Here is a 14,468-nt window from a genome sequence, read left to right as displayed (position 1 = left end):
GCGGCTAAAAAACTGTGAGCTAGCTCACACTAACTCAGTTTAGAGGGAACACTGGATATAACTATAAGCTGCTTCCTGAAAAAGTATGTTTCCTGTTTTAGCACAGACCCACTAAAAGCAAAATACTCAGAGATTTTACATTTTTAATTATGTTTATTATTTATACTTTAATTTGATTTAAAAATAATGATTAATAAAACAGTTGTAGGCTCAGTGCAGACAATACAAAACCATGGTTAATTTTAACTAATTGTAGTTAACCGAATGTCTGAATGTTGTCTGGTTCTTAAAGCCAGGGTCTGAAGTTGATTTATTAACCACTATTATTCTGAAGTATGTTTCATATGATGTTTTAACATGATATCCTGGCTTGTTTCCTGCTGCTGCTTTGTGCTCTGCCACCTGTGATTGGTAACACAGGCTCAAAATTAAAATTGCTCTGTTTTTACTACCATTTGCAAGTTTCCCCCCATACTCATCTCTTCCTACTGTTAAAAGTGCAAGAATTCTGGCATACTCTATCATTACATGCAGAAATCAGAAGAATCTTGTTTTCTCATGCAAAGCTGGGTAACTGAGACAAGTCTGGGAGGTGGATCACCTTTACTACCGTGATGTGTCTTGCTGCCATTGTGGTGTAAGGCTGACTTTCCTAGCATGTAGTAGGGACAGGTCTGGAGGTATGTTTCTCCCTTCCCCACACCTGTGCTTTTGCTGTACGGCTGTGCTTCAAGGTGAGATGGAGAGGTACTGCTTTTGCAGCTTATATGACCCAGTAAGTACAAGAGGAAGGGTACTTGAGGGAGCAAAATGCCTTGATCCACATCTGCCAATCACTAGTGCTACACCTGGCAGAGTCCAAGGTTTCAAGCTCCAGAGGCAGCTGGAGCGGCACAGGTCTGGAAGTCACCTGTACCAGGAAAGTATCACCTTCCAGACCTGCCTAATGTCACTACCGTGTTTCCCCGAAAATAAGACACTGTATTATATTTATTTTTTCTCAAGAAGACACACTAGGGCTTATACCGCAAATGCATAGAAATCCTGCTAGGGCTTATTTTTTGGGTAGGTCTTATTTTCGGGGAAACGGTAGTATGCATGACATGTGAAATAAGGTTGCCAGCTGTGGGATGAATGGGGGGGGCTACTGAACTTTTGGAAGAGTGTGTGGGGGAGAGGATTCATTTTAACAAGATGTTTTCTGATTTGGTATGAAGAAAATGTTAATGTCAGAACTCTACACTTTCACTGGAACAGAGGGCATGTATTTTATGGCCCTGCAGTAGTGCCATCTAAAAGAAAGTCAGTTGTTGATACAGCATAGCTTTCTATCAGTCAGACATTGTAATATAGGGCTTTTCTTGTGCCTGTACTGCCTCATTTCCCCCCCACGCATGTGTTTTGCTCCCTCTAGTGGTTGCTTCAGTCTTTCCTAGCTGTTTCTCTGATTTTCTTACGAGCACCTCTAAAGTACTTGGAGAAAACCTGGAAAAAATCATTGAAAAATCAAAGTGACCCTTACGGGGAGCAAAACACATGCATATAGAAACAAACAGTATGGGCATGCAACCGATGGAAATATCATGTCTGGAAAAATTCCTTGGCTGGCATAGCAACTACATGTTTCCAGGATGAAATGAAAGCTTTGAAAGTAGGAATCGTTAAGGGAAGCTTAGACTGAGTAGTCATCTATGAGTTCAGTACTGGCTTCACAAACTAACCATAGTTAAAATAAACCATGGTGTTTTGTGTTATGTTTGAACTGACCCAGAGTTCACATATATGCAGAGGAAATCCAATATATTTTTGATGTCTGAAGCAAAAGATCCAAATCCCCTTGTCCTTTCCCCCCGCCTCTGGCCAAGAGGCAAAGGGTTATACACTTTCTCCTCCCCTGTTCTCTCTCTCTCTTTCTCTCTCTCTCTCTGTGCACACACTTGCACATCCCTCTGCCATCCACTTCATTCAATGTCCTCCTTTGCTCCCCAAGCTCCACATCAGAGTTCCACCGTGCTGTCCAATGCATTGTTGGCCTGTAGTATAGCTCTGATTCTCTTTTTCTTCTCTGCTGCTGCTTCCCTCATCTCACTGACAGCATTAAAAAAAGACAAAAATTGCTTATACTCAGTTTTAGAGAGTCGGATTCGACTGGCTTTCAAGCAAGGGAACCTTTACCTTTACCTTTTAGATATATTTTATCCATGACCTTTGTATACATGCTGTGTGAAATTAAGAGTGTTCATTTAATTTCTGGCAATAAATAAAAGGCAGCTTCTGTACAATTGTCCTCCTTTTAACATACAACTGTGAAAAAAACCCTTTAAGATATTCCTTTTTTCTTTGCCTTTAAGCACCTGTATGCTTAATATAGGTATACAGCTTTTAGAAAAGTTCCTTTCATGTTAGTATTCATGTTAAAATTTCTCTGAACTCTAAAGTATCTGCAGCCATTTAAAACATTTCATTATGACATGATCTTCTGATGCAATTGTGTTTCCCACTCCCCATTTCATCTTATTCATAAAGCTTTCACTTTTTGTTTTCAGTTTGTTTTAAGCCAGTTTAGTCCATTGACTTTAGTGGGACAAATTAGTTGCTTAAATCCAAACATACTTGCTTAACTAATTCTGGATCAGGATTTCTTAGTTTTTCCTTTTTAAAAAAAAATCTTACATGAATTCCTAAACTGGGCTCTTTATCAAAATGTATATATCCGTATGAAGTAACAAGTATTATTTTGAAGCATGATTATTAGAGAACTGATTACATTTTTATTATGATTTTAACATTTGTGATAGTTCTCTACCAAGGAGTTTCCACCCTTAAGAGTGTGAGTATCGGGCAAGAATTTTAGTGTCTATAAAACTGTTGCAAGAAATTTATTATTTTACTATCTGCATTAAATGAGGTTCTTCTGATAGATACATTTACAGCCCTATCCTATGCATGTGTATACAGAATTCGCTCCTAAAATATTGAATGGGGCTTACTCATGACCTGGAGTGTACAGATTGCAACCTTTGAGTGTGTAGTACATTGATGATCTTTTGCCACTTAAATATTGTCAAGATTCTTAGTAAACTTTTGGCCCACACACTGACATTTGTAAGAAATTATAACAGAAGACAGATGGTTTTGAAACTATGATTAAATACAAGAATATATATTGTATGGCCATTTCATTCTGTAAATAAAATATTAATGTTTAACTTGAAAAAAATCCTATTTGGGATGTAGATGTTATATGCTTTTGTGCATTCAGCTTTCCTATTATTAAAGAATGTTTCACCATTTTAAAAATAGACCCCATCACAACAGAGCAGTATCCTAGACAATGGACAGGAAGATGTTTCTGCTGGCGGCCCATGGAATCCGTATCCTCTTGGAAGGCGAGATGTGCCACCAGATACTGTCACTAAAAAGGTAAGATATATCAGTTAATATTGCCAGAACATAAATACTGCAGCTCTGCAATAATAAAGGTATAACAATGAGATTAGGAGGAAGCCATAGGATTATAAATCCTTCCTTACGGTTCCCTCTAAACCATGATTTGTGACTAGGACTTAAAGTTACACTGGTTAAAACATAACTCACTTAGCATTAACCATGTTCATAGTTGATGGACATGTAACACTTAACCGTGGTTAAATTGGAGAGTTTGAATTCACACTGGAGGGGCTAGAGAAGATCTTGGAAAAAGGGGTTCGTGATCCTTCAATGTATTTTCCTATCTCTTAGCCGTAGTTAGGAGATTGTGTCTTAATCCCCAAACCATGTTTCTTCCATTTAAATGAATTCTTATGGCACTGCTCCCAGTTGGCTTCTGGAAAGGGAGAAGTTTCTTAATATGTATGTAGCTTAGTAGCTTTTCAGTCAGTACTCTGGACAAATAAAGGGACAATTTTACTACATTTTTGTAGGATTGCTTCTTATTCCCTATGTTAGAGCAATCAAAATGACTGTATTTTCTAGGAGTTTGTAACAGTTGATTTTATACCACACTGAATCAGAATGCCACCGATCTCTGCAGAAACTAAAATATATGACAGGAAAAATAATATATTGGGTCAATTTTGAAAAAAACCCCAAGTTATTGTCTTTTCTTTTGGGGGTCTTTTGTTTGCTGAAATGGAAAGAATGACAATTCTATATACATATTAGGGATTAATGGCAGGGGATTGGCATAGTAGCTCCATGGAGCCCTCTCCTCTTCAGCCATGTTCACACAGATCATAATGTGCCAGTCATTATTCAGAACAGGAAGCCAGTGCCCAGCTCCCATATCCCACCAATCCCACATAAGACCAACAGTGAAATCCTAAATAGAATTACACCCTTCTAAGCCCATTGGTTTCAATGGACTTGAAAGGCTATAACTCTGTTTAAGATCACACTGCAAGATACAGCTGTTACTCCTAATGTGATTTGAAACTTTTTTCACCTTTGCTGATTTCATGATGATGTTAAAAAGGTCCTTTCAATTTGTAAGACACTCTAGTATCCTTTTGCACTGATGCTTTATGCTAAACAATAACCCCACATGTCAGGATCTGTTTAATTCCTTGCATCAGCCATTGTTATGCTTTTTGTCAACAATATGTACTGCACTATCAGTAAAAGATTCCCAGCTTGAAATAATTAACTTTTGTGAAGGATGTTGAAAGAATATATAAACTACAAATGAAATCATTATATATACCATGAAGATTATTTCCCCAATCAGAATAAGTAATGTTGTTTTCTGCAGAAAGATTTATTTTCACCTCATCCATATACAGTAGAAGCTGTTATGAATGTCTAAGTAGTAGAAATATAAGGCTGTGCAAACAAAAGCTATTAAAATGGATGAGAAAATGAATTATGAAAATTATTTACCTATCACTCTTTATTGATGGGTCTTTAGTATGCTGCTGTAGAAATGTTAATCTTCTTTCGTAGAATTTGACCCCAGGTGATTCATTTCTGCCATAGCAGAAGAAAGCTTAAAATGTATGAATCATTTGAAACTGGTTTTACAGTGAGAAACGATTAATAAAATGTAATTTTATATACTAAATAAAAGACTAATTCTTCTTTCCCAGCGTTTCAAATATAGGCCTAAATCATTAGAGTGGAATTTGCTCTAGGTCAACAGCCACAGAATTGCCACATGAAATCCTGTTTAAAAAACAAAAAAGAAACTTGCAGGGCACTATATAAGTTAAGTAAATTCATGCTGAATATACATAAACCAGAAAATCTGTGTGCTTAGGTTTCTTTGACATCTGTGAGATGGAATCAGGCACTAATTTCATTAATTCTAACTTCTGCATTGCCCTCCAACTTTCTCTGTGTGAGAATTACTGTTGTTTTAAATGGATGTTAGTGGTGAAGCAGTGGAAAGTTCTATCTTCAGTACTTAAGTGGCTTTGGGGGAGGGCATGGTGGCTGAGCTTCTGGCTGGCTGCATCCCTTCCAGCTCCTGCTATTCTCATGGAAAAATTAGAGCTCTCTTTTCAGAAAATACAGCCAAATTTGGAACAATACCAATGCTGGCTATGGGAAGGACCAGAGCAAAGAAAGGTACTAAAAACCCTCCTTATAGACCTCCCAAAAAGAGTAATTATGACCTTGAACACTCAGATGACTCAGACCTAGAGGCATTAGAGGAAATGGCGGCAGGGAGGAGTAACCCTGACCAAAGCGAACAGACTGTGTTATTGCATGCCTTAACAGAGATAAGGAATGAAATCAAGAATTATTTAAAGTCTCTGAGTGGAGAGATTGGACAGTTAAAAAAATGAATTTGGGCTGCTCAAACAAACAATTGAGCCTATAAATAAGAAATTAGACAAGCTCACCGCAGCATTGAAAACGACATAGAGGAAAGCTGAATCAGCATTTCACTTGGCAAAAAAGAATGCAGACGACATTAAAGAATTTCAGGAATTTGAGGTATGGGCCAAGAATAAGATCATACTCCAGGAAACAAAACTGAGAGAAAAAATGGTTAAACTCCATGGAGTGTCTGTAAACTTTAGTGAAAAAGAAAATCTCTCTGAAGCTTTAAACAAATGGCTGACTCAGATTCTTCTGGGAGCAGGAGAAGCAGTGTTTTATGAATGGATCATCAGCTCTGCCTTCCGGCTAAATATCCCCAAAAAGGCTCCTGAAAATGCTTCCCCTGAAATTATCATCGAATTTAAACAGGTCCAGACGAAGAATAAACTTTTTGCAATCGCGAGAGACAAGCAGGGACTGAACCTGGAGGACACGATTGTGTATCTGTTTCCTGACATTCCAGCTGAGGCAATCATCGCAAGAAGTCATCTTAAGGAAACAGCAAAAATTCTCAGAGGCAAAGGAATTCAGTACAGATGGTTGCTGCTCGGACATCTCGTGGTTAATTTGGAAAACAAAATGTTCACTGCACATAATGAAATTACAGGGAAAAATTTAGTAGAGGCAGTAACCAAATTAAGGAATGGAAGTGTTTGAACTGTGATATTATGTTTTGAAGCAGAGAGGTAGAATGTAATCCATAAAGTAAGTTAGAGTTAGTATGATAGTATGTTAGTATATAGAGTAAGTTAGAGTTAGTAGATAGGATGAGTGGGAATAATAATGATAATGGAAAATAGACAATAGGAATGGAATAGTTAAAGCCAACAGCATAGCAAGGAGGAGAAGGGTGTGCCCCCCCCCAGACCTCCAATAAGAGTGAGGAGGGTTTCCTCCTGTTTCAGAGGCTTCCTCTGCAGCACCCAGTTTCGGAGGCAACCCTGTTCAACTTTCCTTTATAGGTATGGAAGAAAGACTATAAGTATAAAATAAGGATGCATGGAGGGAATCCAGCAAAAGAAGTATAGAAGCCTTGAATAACTTAAAGAAGAATGTAATAATGTTTAGATCATGAATTAAAGGAAGTTGTATGGCAGTTTGGGCAAGCGGGTAAAGAAAGAATATACGATAACGAGGATAGAGAGTACTTATACGAATAAAAATAAATTGTAGGTAGCTGTATTAGGCCAAAACGAAATCCAAAAATGAGCAACAATCACATAAGGTTCTTGGAAAGAGGAAAATATGAAAAATGAAGTTTTAAGATATGCATAAAAATATCTGGACATATAGATTTAATAAATTATCAATTAAAAAGTGGCTTTCAGTACACTAATCCAGATAAAATAACTGGAAATAGGGTTGGAAATAGTATGGAATCATTGTAGAGCTTTTGATATGAGTAGATTTTTCATTCTTCTTCTTTACGATCTCTGTGCAATTATGTTAATGGGCTTTGATGCTGAGCATGGCATACTTTCAGAATCTTATAAAGCAGTGGTACTAACTCTGTGGCTTATGGAGAGCCACCTTCACAATTACCATTAACCAGTAGGGCTATGTGTCTAATGTATATGGGTTTTGAGTAACTTCTGGTTCTGGTTGGCTGGGCGGTGTTATTCTGTTGTGCTCCATGAAGAGCTAAGTTTTGCTTTTATTATCTGCTGTCTGTTCTTTTAGACTTGCTGGTTTGGGTTTTGCTTTGTTTTTGTTTCAAGGTAGATGTTTCGGCAGGCTCGAGTTTCTTTCCTTTTTAGGATGTTTTCTCTGTGTTCATTCTGATAAGACACTGAGTGTAGCCTAGTTAGCCTTGGGCATAGGCGTAATCTTCGTGGGGGCGGCGGGGCGTGAGCCCCCGCCGAAATTTTCAGGAAGGTACTCAGCCTCCCCCGGGAGCCACCCTTGCTCCTAGCAAAGCAATGCCTCTGGTCGAGCCCCAGCCCCCCCCGGGAAATTGGAAAGTCTACACCCTTGGCCTTGGGTGTAAGGTGGAAACAACTGGCATACAGATAGAGATTGAGCACTCTTCTCCACTTCTATAGCTGTAGTTTTCCCAATGGCATCTTTTTCCATCTCACATTTTATTTATTTTATTGTTATTTTAATTTGGGTTTAATTTGGGTTCCTCAGGAGGGGATTCATTATTATAATTTTGAGGATATACTTTACAGTTAAGTATTTGGAAGTAAGACTATGGAGACTTAAGGGGCATTACCTGTTAATGACTTAACACCACCCCTTCCCAAACAAAGTAAAATAGGTGATTATTTTTGCACAGCAGCTTCCTCTTTATCTGTAATAAATAGATATAGTTGTTTTAACAGTGATGTGCCAGCTTCTTCTGTTGATACTATTGTGGAAAAACTAGCTCCTTCTTCTCCACAAAGACCAAGGAGGAGAAGGCATTTTAATTTGCCTAGTGATTGTCTTCCTTGTGAGGATTTAGGAGCTTTTGGTCATAATATGCTTGCTATCCAAAACTTTTAAATAGCTGAGACACTCGAAAAAATCAATACCAAACTTAATGACCTGTTACCACAGATGGCATGTCAAAGAACCACATGTGGCTACCAAGCTGCTGAGTATCACTGTTCTAGAACTAATATTTTAGGCGCTAGCACACATGCTTAGATGGACGGAGCTGTTCTTTTCATTCATTTCTCTTCCCTCCCTCATAGTAGCAGTAAGTTTGGAAATTTCTACTTCAATATTGAGAAGTAGTGATTTTTTTCTGTTTCTTATTATTTCCTCATCTTTTCTCTGCTGTTTTCCTACTTCACTATTTTCCGATCGTGCTTTTCAGCTCCTACAAGTCTGCACATAATAAGCACAGTGCACCACTTTTAAAAAGTGCTTCAGCATGGAAGCAAGCTACCTTTCACAGCCATCCATGATTGTTTCCTGTTCCTTTTCTCTTAATATAAAACTTTTAGTAATCACTTCCCCCCGGTTAATCTGGTCTAATGGGTTATTTTACACACAGGCGGGTAGCCATATCCAGACTCTGATGGGATCACAAAGTCTGCAGCATCGGAGCCGAGAGCAACCGTATGAGGGCAACATGAATAAAGTGACCATCCAGCAGTATCAGCCACCACTGCCTATCCAGATTCCTTCTCAGAGCGCTCGAGCACCACCAGCAGGGAGATGTGCAATCCAAACTAAAGGACAAAGGAGTATGGATGGCTATCCAGAACAGGTGAGTTTGTATAGTTGCATAATAAATCTATAGATTATTTTATGAGGAAGCAGCTAAAAGATCTTTGAGGAAGTAAAGACTGTGCAAAAAAGGTGGATTTGAGTCTTGTGTTTTATGAAAAGGATTTCAATATTTGCTATGGTTTAGTATTACTAAATGCATAGGCATAAGAACATACAAAGAGTCCAGCTGGATCAAACCAGTGGTTTATCTAGTCCAGTATCCTGTTTCACACAGCAGCTCACCGGTTGCCCTAGAGGGCTAACAAACAAGGCACAAAGACCAGGGCCTTTGCCTGAAGTAGTCTCCTAGTCTTAGGTTTCAAAGATTAGAAGCCACTGAAGCAGATCTTCCATGAATTTATCTAACTCCCTTTGAAAAATATCTATTCTTGTGGCATAACTACCTTCACTCACAGTGAATTCCACAATTATTCATTGAGTAAAGAAGTACCTATTGCCCGTCAACTTAATCAGCTGTTCCTGAGAATTATGTGACAGTGAGCAGAAGTTCCCTTTAACCATTTTTCCCACCTCATGCATAATTTTATAAACCTCTGTCATGTTCTCCCTTAGCCATTTTTTTCCTAAACTAAAAATCCTCGGACTCTTTAGCCTTTCCTCACAGGAAATGTACTCCAACTCCTTGGTCACTATGGCTGCCCTCTTTGGTTACCTTGTCAAAAGCATTTTGGTAGTCCAAGGTGTAGACACGTGGACTTTGAAAGTCAATTCTCCTTGTTTTAATCACACAATGAGGAGATTTTAATGTGGTAACATTACTTGTGAATTCCAAAAAAGTACAAGTTGCAGTTTACCACCTTGCTTTAAAATATTGCATTAAGTCTAGAAGGAGGTGGTGAGTGGTGATCTAAAAGTATGTCAAGCCTGTCTCACTTCGGCAGCACATATACTAAAATTGGAACGTTACAGAGAAGATTAGCATGGCTCCTGTGCAAGAAGTAAAAGTATGTCAAGCCATTCTCAGAGTTCAAGCAATGTGGCAACAGAAGTCAGCTTGTGGTGACTTGTCCATGTAGCTTCCATATTTTAAAGGTTATGTGAATCAGCTATCCCAAGCTAAGTGATGTGCATTATTATTAGTATATTAGAACAATGAGGGTTGGATCCCAGTTATGTTAATACATTTTCAAAGATGAAGAGACGATACCTTTTTCTCTTATAACACATAATTTGGAATTGCTCAGACTTAGTTACAGTCTTGTGACACAAGCAAATATCAAATGTTTCCTATTCTATGTCTTTTTCAAAATTGAAGGTTTAGATTTTTATCAGATTTTTCAGAAATTGAAAAATTCTGTATTTAATTTTATTTATATAAGTCTTTTAGCCAAAGATAGCTTTCAAAGTGTGATTAATGTGCAAATGAGAACCATAAAACAATCAAATTAAAACATTACAATATTACAATATCAAAATCAATATTCAACATTACCATTAAGACATTATCATCAGGGGCGTCATGTTTCACTATAAAATCAGAAGCTTAGTATGGATCCCAAATCTTGGCAGAATAGAAAGGTTTTTAACATCCCCCTAGAAACAAAGAATGAGGAGGCAAGATGAGTCTCTGTAGAGCTTTCTCTATAAGGTGATGGCAGCTACCAAGACAGCTTTGTTCCTTATGGATGCTAGCCTTGTAGCCACATGTTTAGTATCTAATTTTATTAGATTAATATCATTGTATCAGCATTCATGGAATATAATCAGTGTTACAAAACATATCACCACTGGCAGGCCATTTGTTTCTGGGCACAATTCAAAGGTCTGGTTCTTGCTCTAAATGGTTTGGGAATACAAACTGGAAACACAGTGGGTACCACTAGAGTAAACAATGCAACACTGCATAAAAACGACGTGTTGTATTCTATATTGAAATCGTTCTAACAGGTAACTCTCACATATAACCATATGTTGTGCTTTACAAGAAACATTGCAGTTTGGGGCCAGGGTACTTAAATGACCACCTCCTCCCCTATTGTCCAGCCTACCAGTTAAGATCCATCTCACAAGCCCTGCCTTCTGTGTCCTTGCTTTGAGAGGCAAGACAGGTGGCCAACAGAGACACCCAACTTTTTAAGCAGCAAAATCCGATTTAGGGAAAGCCTTTCCCATTGAGGCTCATCTGGCACATATGGTGCTTTCTTTTAGGCACCGGGCCAAAACATTTCTGTTCACCCAGGCTTTCAGTTAAGGAATTGCTCTGGAAACTGTTATTTAAGATGTCAATGGTCTGTTTTTATGGTGTTTGTTTTTATACTGGGCTGGGTTTTCAATTACGATTGGCAGATCTGGGTTAAGGAATTCCTGGATATTTGGGAGGAGGAGCCTGGGGAGGGTGGAGTTTGGAGAGGGGAAGGACCTCAGCAGGGACGTGATGCCAGAGAGTCCACCCTCTGAGGCTGCCACTTTCTCCAGGGGAACTGATCTCTGTAGACTGGAGATCAGATATAATACTGGGAGTTCTCCAGGCACTTCCTGGAGGTTGGCAACCTTACTTTTAACACTGGATTTTTAATTAGTATCTTTTATTGTTTTGTTGCTATTTGTATTTTGTAAGCCACCTCAGGCAGGCTCCTGGAGGGGCAGCATAAACATTTTCTAAGTAAATCTCCAAGTTGTTTAAAAGAAATAAACATGTTCTAAAATAGTCTCGTTGAAATAATAAGTAATCATAATTGTGATGGAAGCAGATATCTGTGATGATTAATTTCATGCAAGCATTTAGTCATCCCTTTGTGTCTCTTAAATGTAGTTTTGTGTGAGAATAGAAAAGAATCCAGGCCTTGGATTTAGTATCAGTGGAGGAATAAGTGGACAAGGAAATCCATTCAAACCTTCTGACAAGGTAAGAAATTAATTTCTTATATGGTTGGCAACTGCAGATATAATGGGAGATGGGTGAAGATTTGGACACTAGTAAAATTAATTCTTCTTTTGGTTTGAGGGTCAGTCACACTGTCTCAGCCTAACCTATCAGACAGAGTGGTTGGGATGATAAAATGGGGAAAGGAAGAAGAACTATGTATGTTACTCTGAACTCCTTGGAGGAAGGGTGGGATAAAAATGTGAGTATGAGTATGCTTAGAATAATCTGTGGCCAAGCCCCATGTACTTTTATTATAAAATGGCCAAAGTGCCATTAGGTTTGATAGATGGGAGAAGGCATGCAGAGTTTCAGTCCTTTCTCCGACTTCATTTCTCCTCCTATCCTTTGCTGGGGTCAGCCTTACTTTTCCAGACCCATCTGTCTGCTATTTCCCCAAGCCAAACGTGGCCTCCAGGAAGGAATATAAAAGCCTTTCCAAAGGAGAACCATTGTCTCCTTCCTTCTCTGACTCAAATTCTGATTTAGTGGTAATGTCAGTAAGTATCCAAAATATATTGATTCTCTCCTGTAAACCTGAAAATGTTTTTAAGAAGAGGTCTTTGTCTCTGGCAGAAATCACTGGGCCATCCAGGAACAGACATGGTCATCAGGTTTTGCCCCACTATACAAATTTCCATAAAGAAATTAATGACAACTATACAAATTTCCATAAAGAAATTAATGACAGCTATTTTCTTGTATCTGAGAAATTAAGTGCATACAGTCAGAGGCATTCTGGATGGGAGCTAAACCTGCCTGTGGTTTGGATGGGATGCATATTTTCAAGCTGTTTTTCAGATTGCAGTTGTTTATTTTGACCCTTTGGAATTGAATGGAAGCATCTGAGAACCAAGTCAGTCCCCATCTCCACAACCTTTCCCAAGCTCTGCTTTGTGGTCAGCCCAAAGTGTGATGGAATGTTGCTAGCTTTAATAATATATAATCCTCAAAGAACCATTATGAGTTACTTTTATGTATTTGTACTCAGATAGTTACCATTTGTACTCACATAGTTTGGCTACTTTAAGTCTTTTTTAAAAAGAAAATAGGATTAAAATGGTGTTAAATTACATCCTGGATCCATATATATATATATTCATTCAAACAACCCAAATGTAGGGTTCGTACCTTTCTTCCACTGGCACACCATCCCAACCTAAGGAATTAGGTTCTATCTCTAGTTTAAAGACACCCTCAAATTTAGACTATTACCCATATTCTATAAAGGATCTGTGACCAAATAATGAAATTCCACTGCAAGGTTTGAAGGAACACAGAGATCTAGAAACAGTAAAAACTAGAAATAAAATTCCTTATGTGGAATAATGTAGCTCCAATGATACTTGCTTAATATTAGAAACCCACTAAATGGCAGTTACTCCAGGCATAAAACACCAATGTAAATCAACACAGCAAGCAGGAGAGAGAACACAAGAATACAGCCACTACTGATTCTTGAAGCTCCAAGGCAGGGGCCCAAAGTTCTAGGCAGTAAATGATCAAAACTGGACACCCACAACACCTGAGCAATATGCAGATAGCAGAAAGACAAACTTTAGGGGCAGATTCCAGTCCCAGGTAGAACAAACAGCAACATTCAAAAAGCAAAAGATTATTTTTTCCCAGAACTGGAAAGTCAGGAGGGAGTTAGGTGTGGGCTTGAGTATGTAATCTGACTGGTCCAGGGGAACAAAAGAAGTGTGGCCTGTGGTCCTAGGAATAATACTGAAAAAGGTAAGCAAGAGAGGCTTCTAGGACAAGACGAGTGTGTGTTTGGGGGCAGTCTTGGCCAGCTCATCAAAGAGTGGTTTTGACAGGCAATTAAAATGTCACAAATTGGACTCTTAGATCCATTTGCCCAAGATTCTCTGTAGATGGACATGGATCCTGTGCACATTGATGCAACAGGTTCAGTTAGTTGCTAAAGCACACAGAGGTTTAATAATCTGAATGTTATACACTGGTCAAGGCAAAGCTTCTCCCTGGGATTTTGAAAGTCTGTGGGAGCTGAAATCAGGTTGGGATTGTGGGATGGAGGGGAAAGAAGCTCCTGCCTTCCCTCTGTGCCATTTTCCCAAGCTCAAATGACCGTGTGGGGAGTTTTGCCCCATTTTGGAACTGCATATGCATGAAATACTTCACGTACATCTCCAAAATTGAGCAAATGGGAAAGCAAGTCAGGTAACTGGTTAGAAACTATATTGTGTAGTTTGGCCTTTAGTGATTGAATCAGATGCAGGCCTTCTCCTTTGCTGTCTCTCTGATCTACATTTGTGTGGTGGCCAGAGACCTGGCCTAATGCAAAAAGGGAGAAGAGGTTTGGAGGGTGGGGCATGGCACAGTGAACAAAGTGGCAGTATCTTCATGACAACAGTTAGCCCATACCCATTTATTATATTGTTGCTGTTCACTGTCACATGCCATTTTCTTATGTTGTTATTTTCCAAGTTCTGACTATAAAAATTAATTATATAATACTCACTGTAATATATATTACCTTTAATCAATGTTAAAGTACTGCTTAATGTATTAATTTTATCCCTTATTTCCAAAATAG

The 14,468-nt window shown here is 38.5% G+C and overlaps 1 protein-coding gene across 2 annotated transcripts in view; it reads left to right on the top strand.

Annotated features, from left to right (window-relative positions):
* Positions 1 to 14,468, top strand: part of LRRC7 (leucine rich repeat containing 7) — a 225,073-nt gene that overhangs the window by 189,992 nt on the left and 20,613 nt on the right. For both annotated transcript variants that reach the window (XM_015415802.1, XM_015415801.1), the window contains 3 exons: positions 3,304 to 3,423; positions 8,807 to 9,022; positions 11,798 to 11,890. In XM_015415802.1, the coding sequence (XP_015271288.1) occupies positions 3,304 to 3,423; positions 8,807 to 9,022; positions 11,798 to 11,890 (429 nt within the window). The remainder of the gene's footprint in view (positions 1 to 3,303; positions 3,424 to 8,806; positions 9,023 to 11,797; positions 11,891 to 14,468) is intronic.

Source organism: Gekko japonicus, unplaced genomic scaffold (genome assembly GCF_001447785.1).
Source record: "Gekko japonicus isolate JY-2015 unplaced genomic scaffold, Gekko_japonicus_V1.1 scaffold20, whole genome shotgun sequence".
In the NCBI taxonomy this organism is placed as follows: domain Eukaryota; kingdom Metazoa; phylum Chordata; class Lepidosauria; order Squamata; family Gekkonidae; genus Gekko; species Gekko japonicus.
This window is presented reverse-complemented; position numbering and strand designations above follow the sequence as displayed.